This window comes from Bidens hawaiensis, unplaced genomic scaffold (genome assembly GCF_021521415.1).
Source record: "Bidens hawaiensis isolate Kalapana, Puna unplaced genomic scaffold, B.hawaiensis_p1.1 tig00046490_1, whole genome shotgun sequence".
Lineage (NCBI taxonomy): Eukaryota > Viridiplantae > Streptophyta > Magnoliopsida > Asterales > Asteraceae > Bidens > Bidens hawaiensis.
The window spans coordinates 41949-56349 of record NW_027498301.1 but is presented as its reverse complement, the minus strand read 5'-3'; the positions used below and the strand labels follow the sequence as shown (position 1 = coordinate 56349).

The following is a 14401-nucleotide window of genomic DNA, read 5'->3' as shown; positions in this document are numbered from 1 at the left end:
TACTTCAACCTCTAATCACGGTACCTGTAACATATGTATAAAATATGGTCAGCTATAAATATAGTTGGTGAGTTTCCACAGTTTAAATACGTACATAAAAACCATACAATTCATAGACATGTGGTAAACGAGCAAGTAAGTCCTTTCCAGTTGGTATAACCAACGTACTTGGATAATCGCGCAAGTAAGGTCCTTTCCAATTGGTAACAACCAACGTACTTGGATATTGAGGCCCTTTTCCACTCGATACAAATGGACCAGAGTGCAAAGGGGGGCGTATGATCATACTTAATGAGGCTTCCGAATCGTGCAAGTAATACAAGTAACACACAAGTCCATATACGAATTGTAGTTTTGTAATAGAAGAAATAATACTTGAATCTTTATAAGGATACATATGCTATCCCTAAACATTAAAACATTAAAAAGGGGTGGTGAAAAACTCACCTTAGTAGTTGTAGTGAAAAAGGAATAAGAATAACTTGAAGGCGTCAAAAGAAACCGAAGCGGTCAATCCGTACGAACTATAAATAAGAATAAACACGACTTTTAACGGCTATTCTAACGGGATTCTAAAGTTGATTAATTGCACGAATAATTTTTAGAATTTAGTTATTATTTTATTACGAATCTTATGGCTCTTAGATTATTATATTATTATTTATGTTTTAACGACGACTTAGTTATTAATACAATTTAAGCACTTTAATGGCGAGAAAACAAAGTTTATATGTTCGAAAAGCTTGAACTATTGTTTATAAGTCGAAAATATAATTGTTGCTTTAAGAAAACGATTTTTTAGAGAATTAAAGTTTACTTTGCAATTATTAAATGATTTTTAATAGCGGCTTATGAAAACGAGAAACTTGGTTTTTAAGGGTGAGATGGTGAGTTATATTTTATAGTTAATTTACGTAATTTTTATTTAATTTAAAAAGACTTATGATTTATTTATGATTTTTAAATGATAAAAATTATTATATTAATAAAACTGGTTAAAATAAATAAATAAATAAAGTGTCTGACCCGGGTGGGTTTCGAACCCGGGTCTCTATGCTGCAAGTTCTGAGTGTTAACCAACTGGTCTGGGTCTCATATTCGTTATGAACATGGTTTTAATTATTTGTATATATTATTAGTTTTATAGTTATATAATAATAATAATAATAATAATAATAATAATAATAATAATAATAATAATAATAATAATAATGGTAACAGTGTAAAAAAAAAAACAAACACGTTTGACCCGGGTTTCGAACCCGGGTCTGCTGTTTACAACACAGTGAAGTTAACCAGTTGGTCTAAGTGTTCATTCAGTTTGAGCTTAAAAAAGAGTATATATATATAATTACCAGATTCATCTTCTTCATCTTACAAGAACATAAACCCTAATTTTCCAATTGGGGTTTCTGTTCCATGTTTGTTCCAGTAAGTTTAGGGGTTTTGTTTATTGGTGTAACGGAATTAAAAAGCATATATCAATTACCTTTAGATGTTAAGATTTGGCCAAAACCCAGTTGCTGGAAAAGAATTTATAAGAATTCCCAATTACAGATTACTCAGTGTATTAAAGGGGAATTGAGAGGAATGGGCGAGTTGTAATGAGGCTTAGGGTCCTATTTATACTAGTAGGAGGAGTGTGGACGCGGTTATTGCATTAATGGTGAATCCCGTGAAATCCGGCGTCGATTACGGGGTGTTTTACGGCAAGGAATCACAATTAATTAGTTGGTTATTGCTTAATATTGACGGAGAATCATTTTTATAAAAACAAATTCGAGTTAAAAACGCGTTTAAGGGTGTAACGGCTTCCTCCAGCGCCGGATTCCGGCCACCGGAGGTTCGCCGGAAAATCGGGACAGGGGGGTGACGGGAGGGGCTGGGTAAGGTTTATTATTTTAATATAATTTGAATTAAATATGTTACACTATTAGTCCCTGAAGTTTAAAGAACCTTTAAATGATAATATAAATATCTTTTAAGTTAAATAAAGTTTTCAAGTTTACATTTTTAACCCAAACTTTATAATTAAATTATAAAGTTTTCGGTTTTGGATTATTTACGCGTTTTACTCGCGCGGCTCGATTAACGTTAAGGTTCGGAAATTTATAAACAACGAACAACGAATAATGAACATTAAATTTCGAGAATCACTTTATTAAAATATATTTAATACATCGAAACGACCCAACGGGTCGGGTTTACAAATACAAATCCGAATCGAAAATTGACGAATGTCACAAGCAACGAATACCTTTTGCTCGGTTGGGTTGTAGAAATAATATCCCATAGAATCTTTGGGATATCCTACAAAGATACACTTTGTGGATCGACTTTCAAGTTTGTTTTGGGTGTTGTTCTTGACATAAGCCTCACAACCCCATACCTTTAAATATGATAACGATGGAGCCCTTCCATTCCATATTTCAAAAGGTGTCTTGTCCATTATCTTGGTTGGGGCCATATTTAGAATACGGGCCGCGGAGAGCAAAGCGAAACCCCAAAATGATAGAGGCAATGTGCTTCTAGCCATCATAGATCAAACCATATCTAATAGAGTTCGATTCCTCCTTTCGGACACACCATTGTGTTGTGGTGTTCCGGGTGGAGTAAGTTGTGAGATAATCCCACAACTTCTTAGATGATCTTGGAAAGCATCACTTAGGTATTCACCTCCTCTATCCGAACGAAGTACTTTGATGGTTTTATAGAGTTGATTTTGTACTTCATTTTGGAAGATTTTGAACATTTCAAAAGCTTCATCTTTGTGTCTTAACAAGTACACATACCCATAACGACTATAGTCGTCAATAAAGGTAATGAAGTATCTTTCACCATTCCTTGTCATTGCCTTAAAAGGACCACATACATCTGAATGTATGATACCTAATAAGTCTTTTTCCCTTTCATTTGTTCCACTAAAGGGGCCCTCGGTCATCTTTCCTAACATACAAGATTCACATTTATCAAATGAATCATCACTTGATACTAAAAGACCATCCTTTTGAAGTGTGTGTATGCGATCTTTGTTTATATGACCAAGGCGACAATGCCAAAGATAAGTTTTACTCAAATCCATTTTGAGTCTCTTGGTGCTTAATTGGTATAATATGTTATCATAAGATGTATTATTATGAACCAATTCATAAATGCCATAGATGGCATTGCTTTAAAATAAAATACATCATTCATGAAAACATAAATACAATCATCCATAAACTTAAAATCATGACCATATTGTCTTAGAAGTGAAACGGAGATAATATTCCTAGTCAAACTAGGAGCATACAAAACATTATTTAAAATAACTTCCAAACCATTTGGAAGCTTCAAAATGTAGTCCCCTCGGGCTTCGACAACAATCTTTGCTCCGTTGCCCATGAAGAGACTAAAATCTCCCTTCTTGAATCCTTCATTTCCTTTGAACCCCTGCAACAAATCGCAAACATGAGTTCCACATCCGGTATCCAATACCCATGTGTTAGAGGAAATAATATTAAGATCAATATGAATCATGAAAGTTGTACCCGAGGTTTGCCCCGCATCCCTCTTAGCTTTCAACTCTTTTAGATAGGTTGGACAATTCCTCATCCAATGCCCTACCTCCCCACATCTAAAGCACGGATCCTCCGCGCAAACCTTTGGCTTCTTTTCTTTCGGTTTGGGTGGCCCCGCTTTCGCCTTTCCCTTGAACTTAGCCATGACTTGTCCCTTACCTTTGGCAACCTTTACCTTAGGTTCTGGGTGATGCCTCTTCCTATTACCGCCTTCATTGATTGTTAGAACGGGTAAAACCTTTTTACCCATTTCCGCCTCGGCCGTCTTGAGCATTGCGTGAAGCTCACCAATGCTCTTTTCCCACCCATTCATGTTATAAGTCATAACAAATGTCTCAAACTTTTTAGTTAAGCAATTTAGGATCAAATCCGTGGCTAACTCGTTTGAGACGCGACAATTAAGGCGCTCGAGACGATCAATGTGGCTTTTCATTTTAAGTACATAAGATGAGACCGATTGGGTTTCTTCTATACGACATCCATGAAGCGCTCGAACCGTCTCGAAGCGTTCCACCCTAGCTTGTGTAAGGAACATTTCCTTAAGTTGGGTGATCATGTCGTATGCCCCATGAAGTTTAAAATCATTTTGAATTTTGGGAATCATAGTTCCCAACATGAGGCAAGAAAGTTGCACGGAATCCTCATTGTGCTTTACCCAATTGTTATAGTTATCGGCATCGTCAACGCTAGGTTCTTCGGGAATAGGCTCGTCTATCACGTAATATTTCTTTTCTTGCTTGAGAACAATTCTCAAGTTTCGATACCAATCCATAAAGTTGGTATAGTTTAGACGATCCTTATCAAGAATAGATCTTAGTGATAGGTTGTTAACAAGTGGAATAATAACGTTAGGTGGATTGTTGATTGCGGCCATCTACAAATATAACAAAGCTCAATTTTAGTATTTTCAATATCAATAATTAATTTTAATCGTTAATACCCTTTATGTCTCCTAGACAATTAATGATTAAAATCTAGAACCCAACGTTACATTCAAATAGTAGTTAGGTGACCTTTATCCTACTATATAAATTAACAAGGTAGTCAACGCTTGACGATTGCAACCCTTTGCAACTTCTAGATTTATGGGATCGGTTAAGCATCTTATACATAGTTGGCATGTTTAATCTCATCAACACCATTGTATGCCATGCTTCGGTGACCCTATTCACATGGTTTCCAATTTAAGTTGTCCTACTTATACACACATGTGAGTTTACACATACAAGCGGTTAGGTGACCTTTATCCTACAAATATAGCAAACCCACCTCAAACTCACAAGTTTCCCCCAATGCAGTTAGGTGACCTTTATCCCACATCGAGTTTCCAAGTGATTCGAATGTCGTATAAAAGGATGGTGTTCAACTTATTTTATAAAAGGGATTTTAGTTTTCTAAATTCTAGATTGGAAAACCTTTTATGTACCTTCCTTTTGCATGCATTCAAATGTATGGTACTTAGTTGAAAAACCCATTTTCAAAGTTCCTATTAATAAAACCCATTTTCTTATGAAATCATTAGACTTTAATAAAATCAATTTTTTTTATTACCTAACGATTTCTAAGAAACCAATTTTATGTTAGTTGTTGATTTTAAGTAGTTAACAATCCAAATTGTAATAACATACACAAAAGTAAATCAACAATGCAAGCATAAAACATACAACCACAAGTTTATAATCATAGCCTCCTAATGTTGACTACACTTGTTGACCGAAGACAAGTGTGCCAAAAGGTCTCTCCTAAGGGACTCAAAAGGACATGAGCTTGTGTCGGTGAACTCCCACTTGATCCCGCATCCAAATGCTCCAAGTGTTCACCCCGTGTTGTGGTCTCCATCATTTTATTTGGGCTTCCTTCCTTGCATCTTCTTTTACAAAATATATCCTAATACATTTTTTCTAGTAAAAGAAAAGTATCTAATCTACTTATTATTACAAACCAAATGAATGAATAAATAGATTACAAACCCAAATAAAATATTACAACCATATCGAATGAACAAACAACCACTTGAATGAACAAACACATCAACACAAACATTCAACCAAACCCAAGGCCATGGCTAGGTTATGAACATCCAATACACATCCAAATATGCAATAATACAAGACCAATATGGTTCCCCTTTTTCCCTCAAAACTTTCGGCCATATCTAACCAAACCGAAAGTTTTTGGGTTTTGTCCAAACAATACAATCAATCATCCAAATGACCTAGTTTTTCAAGATTACCACATGCATGTAAAGTATAACCTTGAAAAACCATGGGGAAACCAAAACCCCAAAAACTTTCGGCCATATGGTGAAACCCACCGTAAAACCGAAAATTTTTGGTTCTAATGAAGCATGCATTCGTATAAGCGGCTCTTGATGCCATTGTTGGGTTTTAACAAGATTATCAAAGTGATAAAACTTAATTTTACCAAAAACGCAACGGATATATGTTTTAAATCTTGTTAATTTTAGGTGTATAAAACCAACTTTATACATGCAAAACCCAATCCCGGATCCATATACGAAATACATACTAATAATTACATGCATGTCACTATAAGTCCATGCATGTCAAGACTACCTTTCAAAACCAATGAAGAATGAAAGAGATGATGAAATGATAGGCAAGAACTTCAATGGGGGAGTTCCTCAAGCTTGTATACCCCAAGCCTTCCAACAAACACCTTGTTTTAGCTAGGGTTTGCTTCAAAACTTTTTTTCTTCTTCCCTTTGGTCCCTTGGCCGAAATATTTGAGAGAGAAAAGGAGAGGATTAAGTTTTGTTACTTGTAAAAAAATGATAGTGTGAAAGACCTTGCATGCACCCACTAACTAGTAAATAATAATAAAATAAAGACAATTGAAATCCAATTTTGTTATTATTTGTTATGATATAAAACATTTTCATGTTTAATAAAAATGTTACATAACATAAGACTAGTATACATGCAAATGAACAAGTCTTACACATTGTTATTTAACCAACTTAAATAACACTATGTAATGTCCTCTCTTCTAAATATAAATCATTCATATGATCTATTCATTTCACAAGTACAATGATTTAGAAACCTCATTCCAAATAACGCAAGTGTTAATATTTATTTACATATGATCATATCATATATAAACAAATATAATTGGTGTTTGTCTAGCTTGTTATTATGTATGACTCGACTTGGATCATAAGGTACTAGCCACATCAATTATAATGTGTCTTGGACAGATCGAGTCCAACACAGACAACTTGCATTTCTCTCAAAAATTAAAATGGAATAGTTTTTGTTACTTTCACTTATATATGTTCACATATATATGTTCATCTGAATTTGGTTACTAATTTTAGTATCATCAGGTTATTTGGGTAACTAGGATTTACATATAGAACAAATTTGAAACCATAAATATTGATATGGGTTAGAAGATGTGGAGTACGTACGCACTAATACAGTGTTATTATGGCTTTCGTACCATGAGGGAGTTTCAAGGGGGCATTTCCCTAAAATGGTATGGAGTCCCGTCCCTTGTGGGGTTCATGAACAATACCCCAGCTAGAGTAGGCTCATGAGATTGGCATGGATGACAAAAAGCTGCATAAGAAGATATTCAGAAGTTTCTTAAATAAAGTAACAAGTTTCTACCATTCTGTGGCAACTTAGTCACTAACGTCTGGTAGTGAAGCTAAAGGTAGGTAGGTGGTGAGGCTGAAGTTCAGTAGTACATAACTGTTGAGTTTCCCAACTAATACACTTCTTGATGCTAAATGTAACTACAGTTGTTACACATAACCACCAAAACTATTAATGTAGCATTGTGATGTTTTACCCCAACCTTTGTGCAAGTTCGGCACTTGATTAAAGAAATCAATTGATCTAATTTCATACTTTGAATTTTGCAAAAGGGAACTTCTCGTTTTTTGAAAATTACTTTATGCCTTATTCAATTATTGATTTCGTGATACACAAAATACTTGAATCAGTTAGTGATCACGCAATTCAGAAATATATTTAGGTTATACAAACTCTAAAACTCTTCTTAAAAAGCTACTAGTCGATACCACTGTGCACTAAATTCCTAAAACGTTGGATTAAAAAGTGAAAACCTAAAATGCAGTGATGAATTGGTTACACAAACTCTCAATTTACAGTAATCAATCGTACATTAATGAACAAACGCTCATGGTACATAACCATCTCTATATTCTATGCTAAAAACATAAAACTAAATTTAAAGTCGGATATAATTTAACTTTAAGTTAGCCACCAAACATTAAATTACCCAAGATTCAACTAAAATCTAGATAAACGGCATATTTGGATCACAATGTTACTTCACATAGTTACGTAACAATAGTCTATATAGGTATGTACTAGTGATAATTAAAATACAACTAAAGTTTAATTTCATTGGAGATCGATTTACTTCCATGTCTCCATGACCAGAGATCTCTTTAGCCTTTTCATGCACTTAGCATATTAATCGCACAGTATGTTAAATATGTTTGGAAATATCTGCATCGTTCAGCTTTGGATCTAAAATAGGAGGTGACTAAAATTTAACCTTGCAAAAACAATTGGGTTCCTTGAATTTTGAGGGTCAAAGTCCTTTTTTTTTTTTGCAAAGCTGTCATAAATATGTACAAATAATAAAAGCTTTGTGTTGTCACATGTATAAAAATAATAACAAGGATATTGGAGAGATTCCATGCTTTTGCATGTAATGATATTGTGTTTAGGATGGTCTTCTCATCATCATGATTCATGTCACATGCTAGAAAATAATTAATAATTTGAAAGGAAATGTTAGACAATACACCTTATGTAGTCTTCTTTCTTAAGCTCTCATAAGTGGTTTTAATTTCTTGAATATTTTCTCCTACAGATGAAGAACCTAATAATGTACAAGGAGAGAAATTTTAACTTACATACTGATCCTCCATTTAGGCTTCTATTACTCATAAAATAATGAATCACCATAAAATCATGTCTATTTGATCAAGCTATATTATATATAGTTTATTTCACACATCTTTCACTCTATATATAAGGCTGAGGGGTGTGGGGCGCTAACCTGGGCGTGAGAGCCCCTCCGCTCGCGCCCCCAGGTGCTAACCCCACACCACCGGGGCGCGAACCGGGGCGCGAACGGGGCGTGAGCGCGAGCCCCCGGGCAGGCGTGAGTGTGGTCGCGGGAGAAGAGAGAGAAAAAGCTGGTGTGGATGCCCAAAAGAGCCGTTGAGCTCGGAATTAATAAAAAAAAAAACCTTAAAAACCTCTATATAATACCCCAAATTACTCCCATTTCAACCATATCAAAACACAATTTCACCTTACAAACTCCTATATAATATCCCAAACTCCTATATAATACCCAAAAATGTCTGGAAATTGGTACCCAAACCTAGATTCAGATTATATTGACGACGATTTATGGTCGTCACCAGACCAACCGATGTTTTATTCGGGGCCGCAAGAAACATCCGGCTTTCAACCATCCAACATACAACCGTCTCCTAACTTTGTTGTTCCAGAGACACAAGAATCACACGGTGATGCTACGGGAGCAAGAAGACGCGTCCACCGGAAAAAACTACTTGCAACGGACGGGCCGGGACCGGCTTCGACTCCGAGGACGAAACGGAAAACCACTCCGTGGTCATCGGATGAGAAGGAAGCCTTGTGTCGGGCTTGGATAGTCATTTCTGAGGATCGGCGTTGCGGTAATTGTTTTAACGTTTTTAAAAATGATTTTTAATAAAAAAGTTAAATAAAAAAGTTAACTGGAAATCTAATTTAATTATTCATTTTGCAGCCGACTACCAAAAAAGCAAGATTTTTTGGACAAAGGTTAGGGAGACGTTCTATACGCTCGTTGGGAGTACAGAGCGAAACGCCGATATGATTTCGGGTCGGTGGTCCGAAATCAGAAAATTTGTCGGCTTGTTTACTAATCTTTTCAACATGAACGCCGGTCGTATGAGACCAAGTGGCAGTGATGATTTGGCGGTTTACAATTTCACGGTCGAAGAGTGGAGGCAGGAGTGTTTGCGGAGGTATGGGATGGTGAAGACGTGGGACGATTTAAAGTTGTGGGAGAGGTTGAAAAGGTGTTCCAAGTGGGTTGAGCTGGTGGCGCCGGACCTTGATGCGGAAGTAGGGCCGAAACAGACTAAAACTAATTCGTCTGGAGCGTATAGCACTTCCGCCGGGTCGGATTACCGCGTTGGATTCGACCTAAACATTGCGGGGGAGGAAACGTCTTCACCGCCGAGGAGGCGGCCATTGGGAAGGGACGCCAAGGGGAAAAAACTGGCTAAGGGGGGAGCCGTAAACATCGCCGATCTTGTTGAATCCCTCAATAAATTCAACAATACCATGGAGGTGGTCTCTAATGACAAAAAGGAAAAAAGTCGAATGAGAGATTTGGACTTCCTTACAAGAGACTTCAGTGACCTAAATCCGGTCGATCAAATGCTGATGGAAAAGCAAAAGGAACGTATCCGAAAGAGGTTGATCGAAGAAGACCAAGCCGAAGAATAAGAATAATGTTTTTTTTAGTACTTTAATTTTTATTTTATTTTTAGATATTAATGTGTTTTTTTAATTAATGTGTGTTTTTTTAAATAATTTATGAGTTTTTTTAATAATACGTTTTTTTAATACATTTATAAAAAAATAAAAAAAAAATCCGCTGGAGCCCCTGCTGGAGCCCCTCCACACCAGGGCCAGGGGCTCCAACGGGGGCTCCAACACCCCCCTTATTCAGTTTCTCTCTCTGCCACACGTCATAATATTATTGGCTGGAGCCCCCATTAGAGCCCCCACACCCCTTAGCCTAACTCTTGGTACATTGACTATTGACCAAGGAAACATCTATGGCAGTGGTCCTGAACTCTACTCAGCTACTAAAGGCATATAATTGCAGGCACCTTTTTCCTTTCAGGATGAATATGAAATTATAAGTTTTGCATTTTTTGTTGCCAAAGTTTTGAAATTATTGCATCAAATTTCTTTAATTATGCTCATCAAAAGTTACATGGTTAACGTCCAAAAAGTAACATGGTTAAGTCATTGGGGTCTTTTTCTGTAATTCTTTATTATACTTAATAATGTGTAGGTAATTATGTACTTAGTGGTAAGTTTGTTAGTTTATCAATTTAGACATGACTAGTTATCAAGAATATAGGTTACCTAGGTAGTTTATATGTTTTTTTAAATAGGTTAATTTATTGATTAGGAAAGAGTTAAAAACAAGAAACGATCATGAGGGTTCAAATTAAGCTAATAAATTTAGTATAATTAAAGAATGTATAAAAAAAATGAACAGAATACACACCTTGATTTTTGTTAATTCACCTTAATTATGCAAACTTCCTCTTACCACATGGTTACAACCCCAAATACATTCAAATTATATATGGCATTTGCTTTCAAAATGCATTAAATTATTAGAACCGAAAACCATTTATGATAATTAGTTGAGCGTTTCATACACCCCCATGACCTATTGGTCTAGTGATATAGTGTGTCCCCTATTAAAAATGTGAGGTTATGGGTTAAAAAGTTGATCGTTTCACTTTGAGCCAATTAGTAGCAATGAAGAGTAGAAAACTAACACATTAACAAAAGAAGAAGAATATGGTCAGGATCCAACAATTCAATCCTTTCTTTATTATATTTCCAAAGTAAAATGCAAAGAAAAAAGAACTTGAATGAAATCACTTACAAACACTCTTACATTGATGAAACAGAAAACCGGTTTTCTTGAAAATATTACTAATATCCTTCACCATCTGTTAAAGCTGAAGACATGTAACTTGGAGCAATAGATGTTTCATCTGCTGTAGTTGCTGCACCATTATCCCTAGCGGCTTCAAACCGTTGTCTACACGAATAACAAGTGATCTCTAACATGGTGGAATCGATCTTTTTGGCGGCTTGTTCTCGAATAACCATAGCTCTTTCTAGTTCCATCTGAGCTTGTTGCCTGATCCTCTTTGCATTCTCAAACTCCATCTCTGCCATCTCAATTTGCCTCTTTGCTTGTTGTCTAGCATCTTCTGCAAATGCTTTTTCTGCCAAAGCTATCTTCATTTCTTCTTCTTGTTGCATGTTATGTGCACTTCCAATAGAAAGATTCAAATGTGTCTGATGATTGTTGCTTTGTTCATAGAGTGATAGTGATGGTAAGAGCTGAAGTTCCAAGGTGTTTTGCATGTCTAATTGAGTTTGTGAATATAAAGTCTGTGAAGGAGGCTGGAGATGTGGTAATCTTGGCATTGTTTGGATGGAATTCAAATTCATGTCATTCGGTGGACTTGTACTTGATGCGGTACGAGACGAACACGCCGGCTGGAACGCGGGCAGATCTGCATGGATTCGCCGAACCATACATGCATCTTGGTGTTTAATGAAACTCTCAACTCTATAATGACATATGAGTAAATCAAAAGTGTAAATTGAGGTTTCTTCAGAACATTCATGAGTCAAAACAGACGTATATGGAACAAGTATACAAAAAAACTCTTATATTTATGCTAAAACATCTAGTAAAAAACTAAAGCCATACATATGCTATAGTGATAAGATTATCATTTCAAGTTTACAAAAGAAAATGAAGCCTGAAAGAGAAAGATTGGTTAATGATTCAACTGAAGAATAAACCTAATTAAGGTTCCTTGTGTTGTGGTAACAAGATTCAAACAATAAAATACCTAGAGGTGACACTGTATTATGATGTACTAGATCTTTGTCTTTCTAGATTAATCAAAAACATCTAGTGAAGGTATGTTAGCATTAAATTGCTTGCATTTATATTACATAATTGCAGAAATTGGAAGTGCTTATGTGATATACATAAGGAGTACACTTCAAACATCAAAAGATAATGAAATAACATAAAATGGACAGAATAATTGAATAGTTTCAGAGAAAACCATTAAGGAATTTTATTTGTTTCTGACTAAATGGTGCTGAAATTTATGTCTGAGCAGGAAAACATAAATGGTCATGATGAAAGGTCACATCTTTTAGTCTAATCAAGAAAAAAATAGAGAGAGAAAGCTGAAAGATGCCCAGAAAATATCAAATCAAGAACATGAAAGTAAGTAACCTGGAAAACACTCGACCACAGTCACAAGAATGGCCTCTTGTGCCACAAGTTTTAAGATGAGCTTTATAATCAGATTGAACAGCATAACCCTTGGAGCACTTGTCACAAACCCACTGCTTATTATTGCTATGTTTCCTTCTGAAGTGTTTCTTGATCCCAACTAAATCACCAAGAGCATGGCATGGGTCATGGTGTAAGCAACTTGGTTCTGGACACACAAAAACCCTCTTTTTTATCTCTGGAGTATCCCTTTTAAGCAACTTCCATGGTACCTTGTGACGTCTCCTATGCATCTGTAGGTTTTGATCTCTCTGGAACCCTTGGTTACAGATCTCACAAACATATTGATCTGATTCAAGCAAGGTCTTTGGTGACAAAGACACCACCTCAGCATCTGGATCTACAAGTTAAAACAATTTCAAGATTTAAACATCCATATTCATAATTAACAAAGATATCAATAATCATATTTGATCAATACGGTCTAGTCTGACATCTAATCCCACACCGTTATGGACAGCCATCCAGTTATTCCCTAAACGACCGTTCTGACCAATAATTTGAGAATTATTCGTCAGAACGGTCGTTTAAGGACGACTGTTTGATGGTGTGAAATCAGATAAACATGACCCTTGATCAATAAGCATGAATTGATCAATTAGGTACCTGGAGTACCAGCAGGGCGCCTTTTTCTTTTGCTAGGAAGACCATTATCTGAAGAAGATGCTATAGTGTAGTGATGGTGGTGGTTGTCTAACATGTGGGAAGATTTATGTAGTGGGATTTTGTGAGTGTCTTGGTGATGAAGTGCTTAATAATCTATGATCAAGAATCTTTGTTATTCTGTACATAAAGATGTTGAAGTCACCATACTTGGTTGCTTCAACATATTAACCTAAAAAGCAGTTTGCTATGTGAGCTTTAAAACTTTTTAGCTTTTTAAATGAGCTTTCTTTGCCTTTTCTCATTGACCCCTCACCTTGAGCAGGTAAGGTTGAGCTAAGTCTTCTATATAAAGCTTGTAACCATATGTGTGTGTGTGTGTGAGAGAGAGAGAGAGAGAGAGAGAGAGAGAGAGGATGCAGTACATGAATGTGGGGTTTAAGATTAGATGGAGAAGGATAGAAGGGAGTGGGACATAATCCAATCACATGACATGAAGTGGAGCCCACAACAAAGCAAACAGGCAGAGGAAATTAACCAAAAAAGCATCCCCACCACATGAGAAAAAACAAAGAAAATCAGTCATTATTTTATATCATCTTTTTCATCCCTTTAATCATAATGATGATGAAGAAGAAGAAGAAGAAGAAGAAAATGCAATATCTGAATGCATAAATGCAAGCCCAGAAACCCCTTTACACGTGACCTTCCATTCTCACTCACGCCACCTCACTGTAAAGTTGATATATAAAGGTAAAAACAAGAATTTCTTGAGGAAAGGTGAATCCTTTGACGAAAAGTAGCCTTCAAATCACTGTTACAAAGTTAAAAATAACATGATTGAGGCTAATATAGTAGCTAGTGCTACTCATAGATGGTCAAGAAAGTAAAGTAATGTAACACCAGCTTTTGCTATATAAAAATCTGTAATCATCTAACAAGTGTATCATGTGCTAAACTTGGGATCATTAGGTATGTAACCTTTTTTTGAACCGCTAAGCCAATGGAAAACTCTCAGGGAGGGTTCAATGTTGCGCGGCCTAATCCACCCAATTGTGCTTCACTCAGTCTTA

General features: G+C 35.9%; 1 protein-coding gene across 1 annotated transcript; it reads right to left on the bottom strand.

Moving 5' to 3' along the window:
• Nucleotides 1-11236: 11236 nt before the first annotated feature.
• Nucleotides 11237-13624, bottom strand: LOC143596463 (zinc finger protein SHOOT GRAVITROPISM 5-like). The gene is made up of 3 exons (XM_077075233.1): nucleotides 13332-13624; nucleotides 12666-13065; nucleotides 11237-11978 (listed from the first exon to the last, which is right to left on the bottom strand). The coding sequence occupies exons 1-3, from the start codon at nucleotides 13423-13425 to the stop codon at nucleotides 11330-11332; spliced, it is 1143 nt and encodes a 380-aa protein (XP_076931348.1). The 5' UTR covers nucleotides 13426-13624; the 3' UTR covers nucleotides 11237-11329.
• Nucleotides 13625-14401: the final 777 nt, after the last annotated feature.

Excerpts from the sequence above, each read along its gene's own strand:
- LOC143596463 (XM_077075233.1), bottom strand. The coding sequence starts at position 13,425 with ATGTTAGACAACCACCACCATCACTACACTATAGCATCTTCTTCAGAT. Across the intron at positions 13,066-13,331 it reads GCGCCCTGCTGGTACTCCAG|ATCCAGATGCTGAGGTGGTG; the intron begins GTACCTAATTGA and ends TTTAACTTGTAG. Across the intron at positions 11,979-12,665 it reads TGTGGTCGAGTGTTTTCCAG|AGTTGAGAGTTTCATTAAAC; the intron begins GTTACTTACTTT and ends ATGTCATTATAG.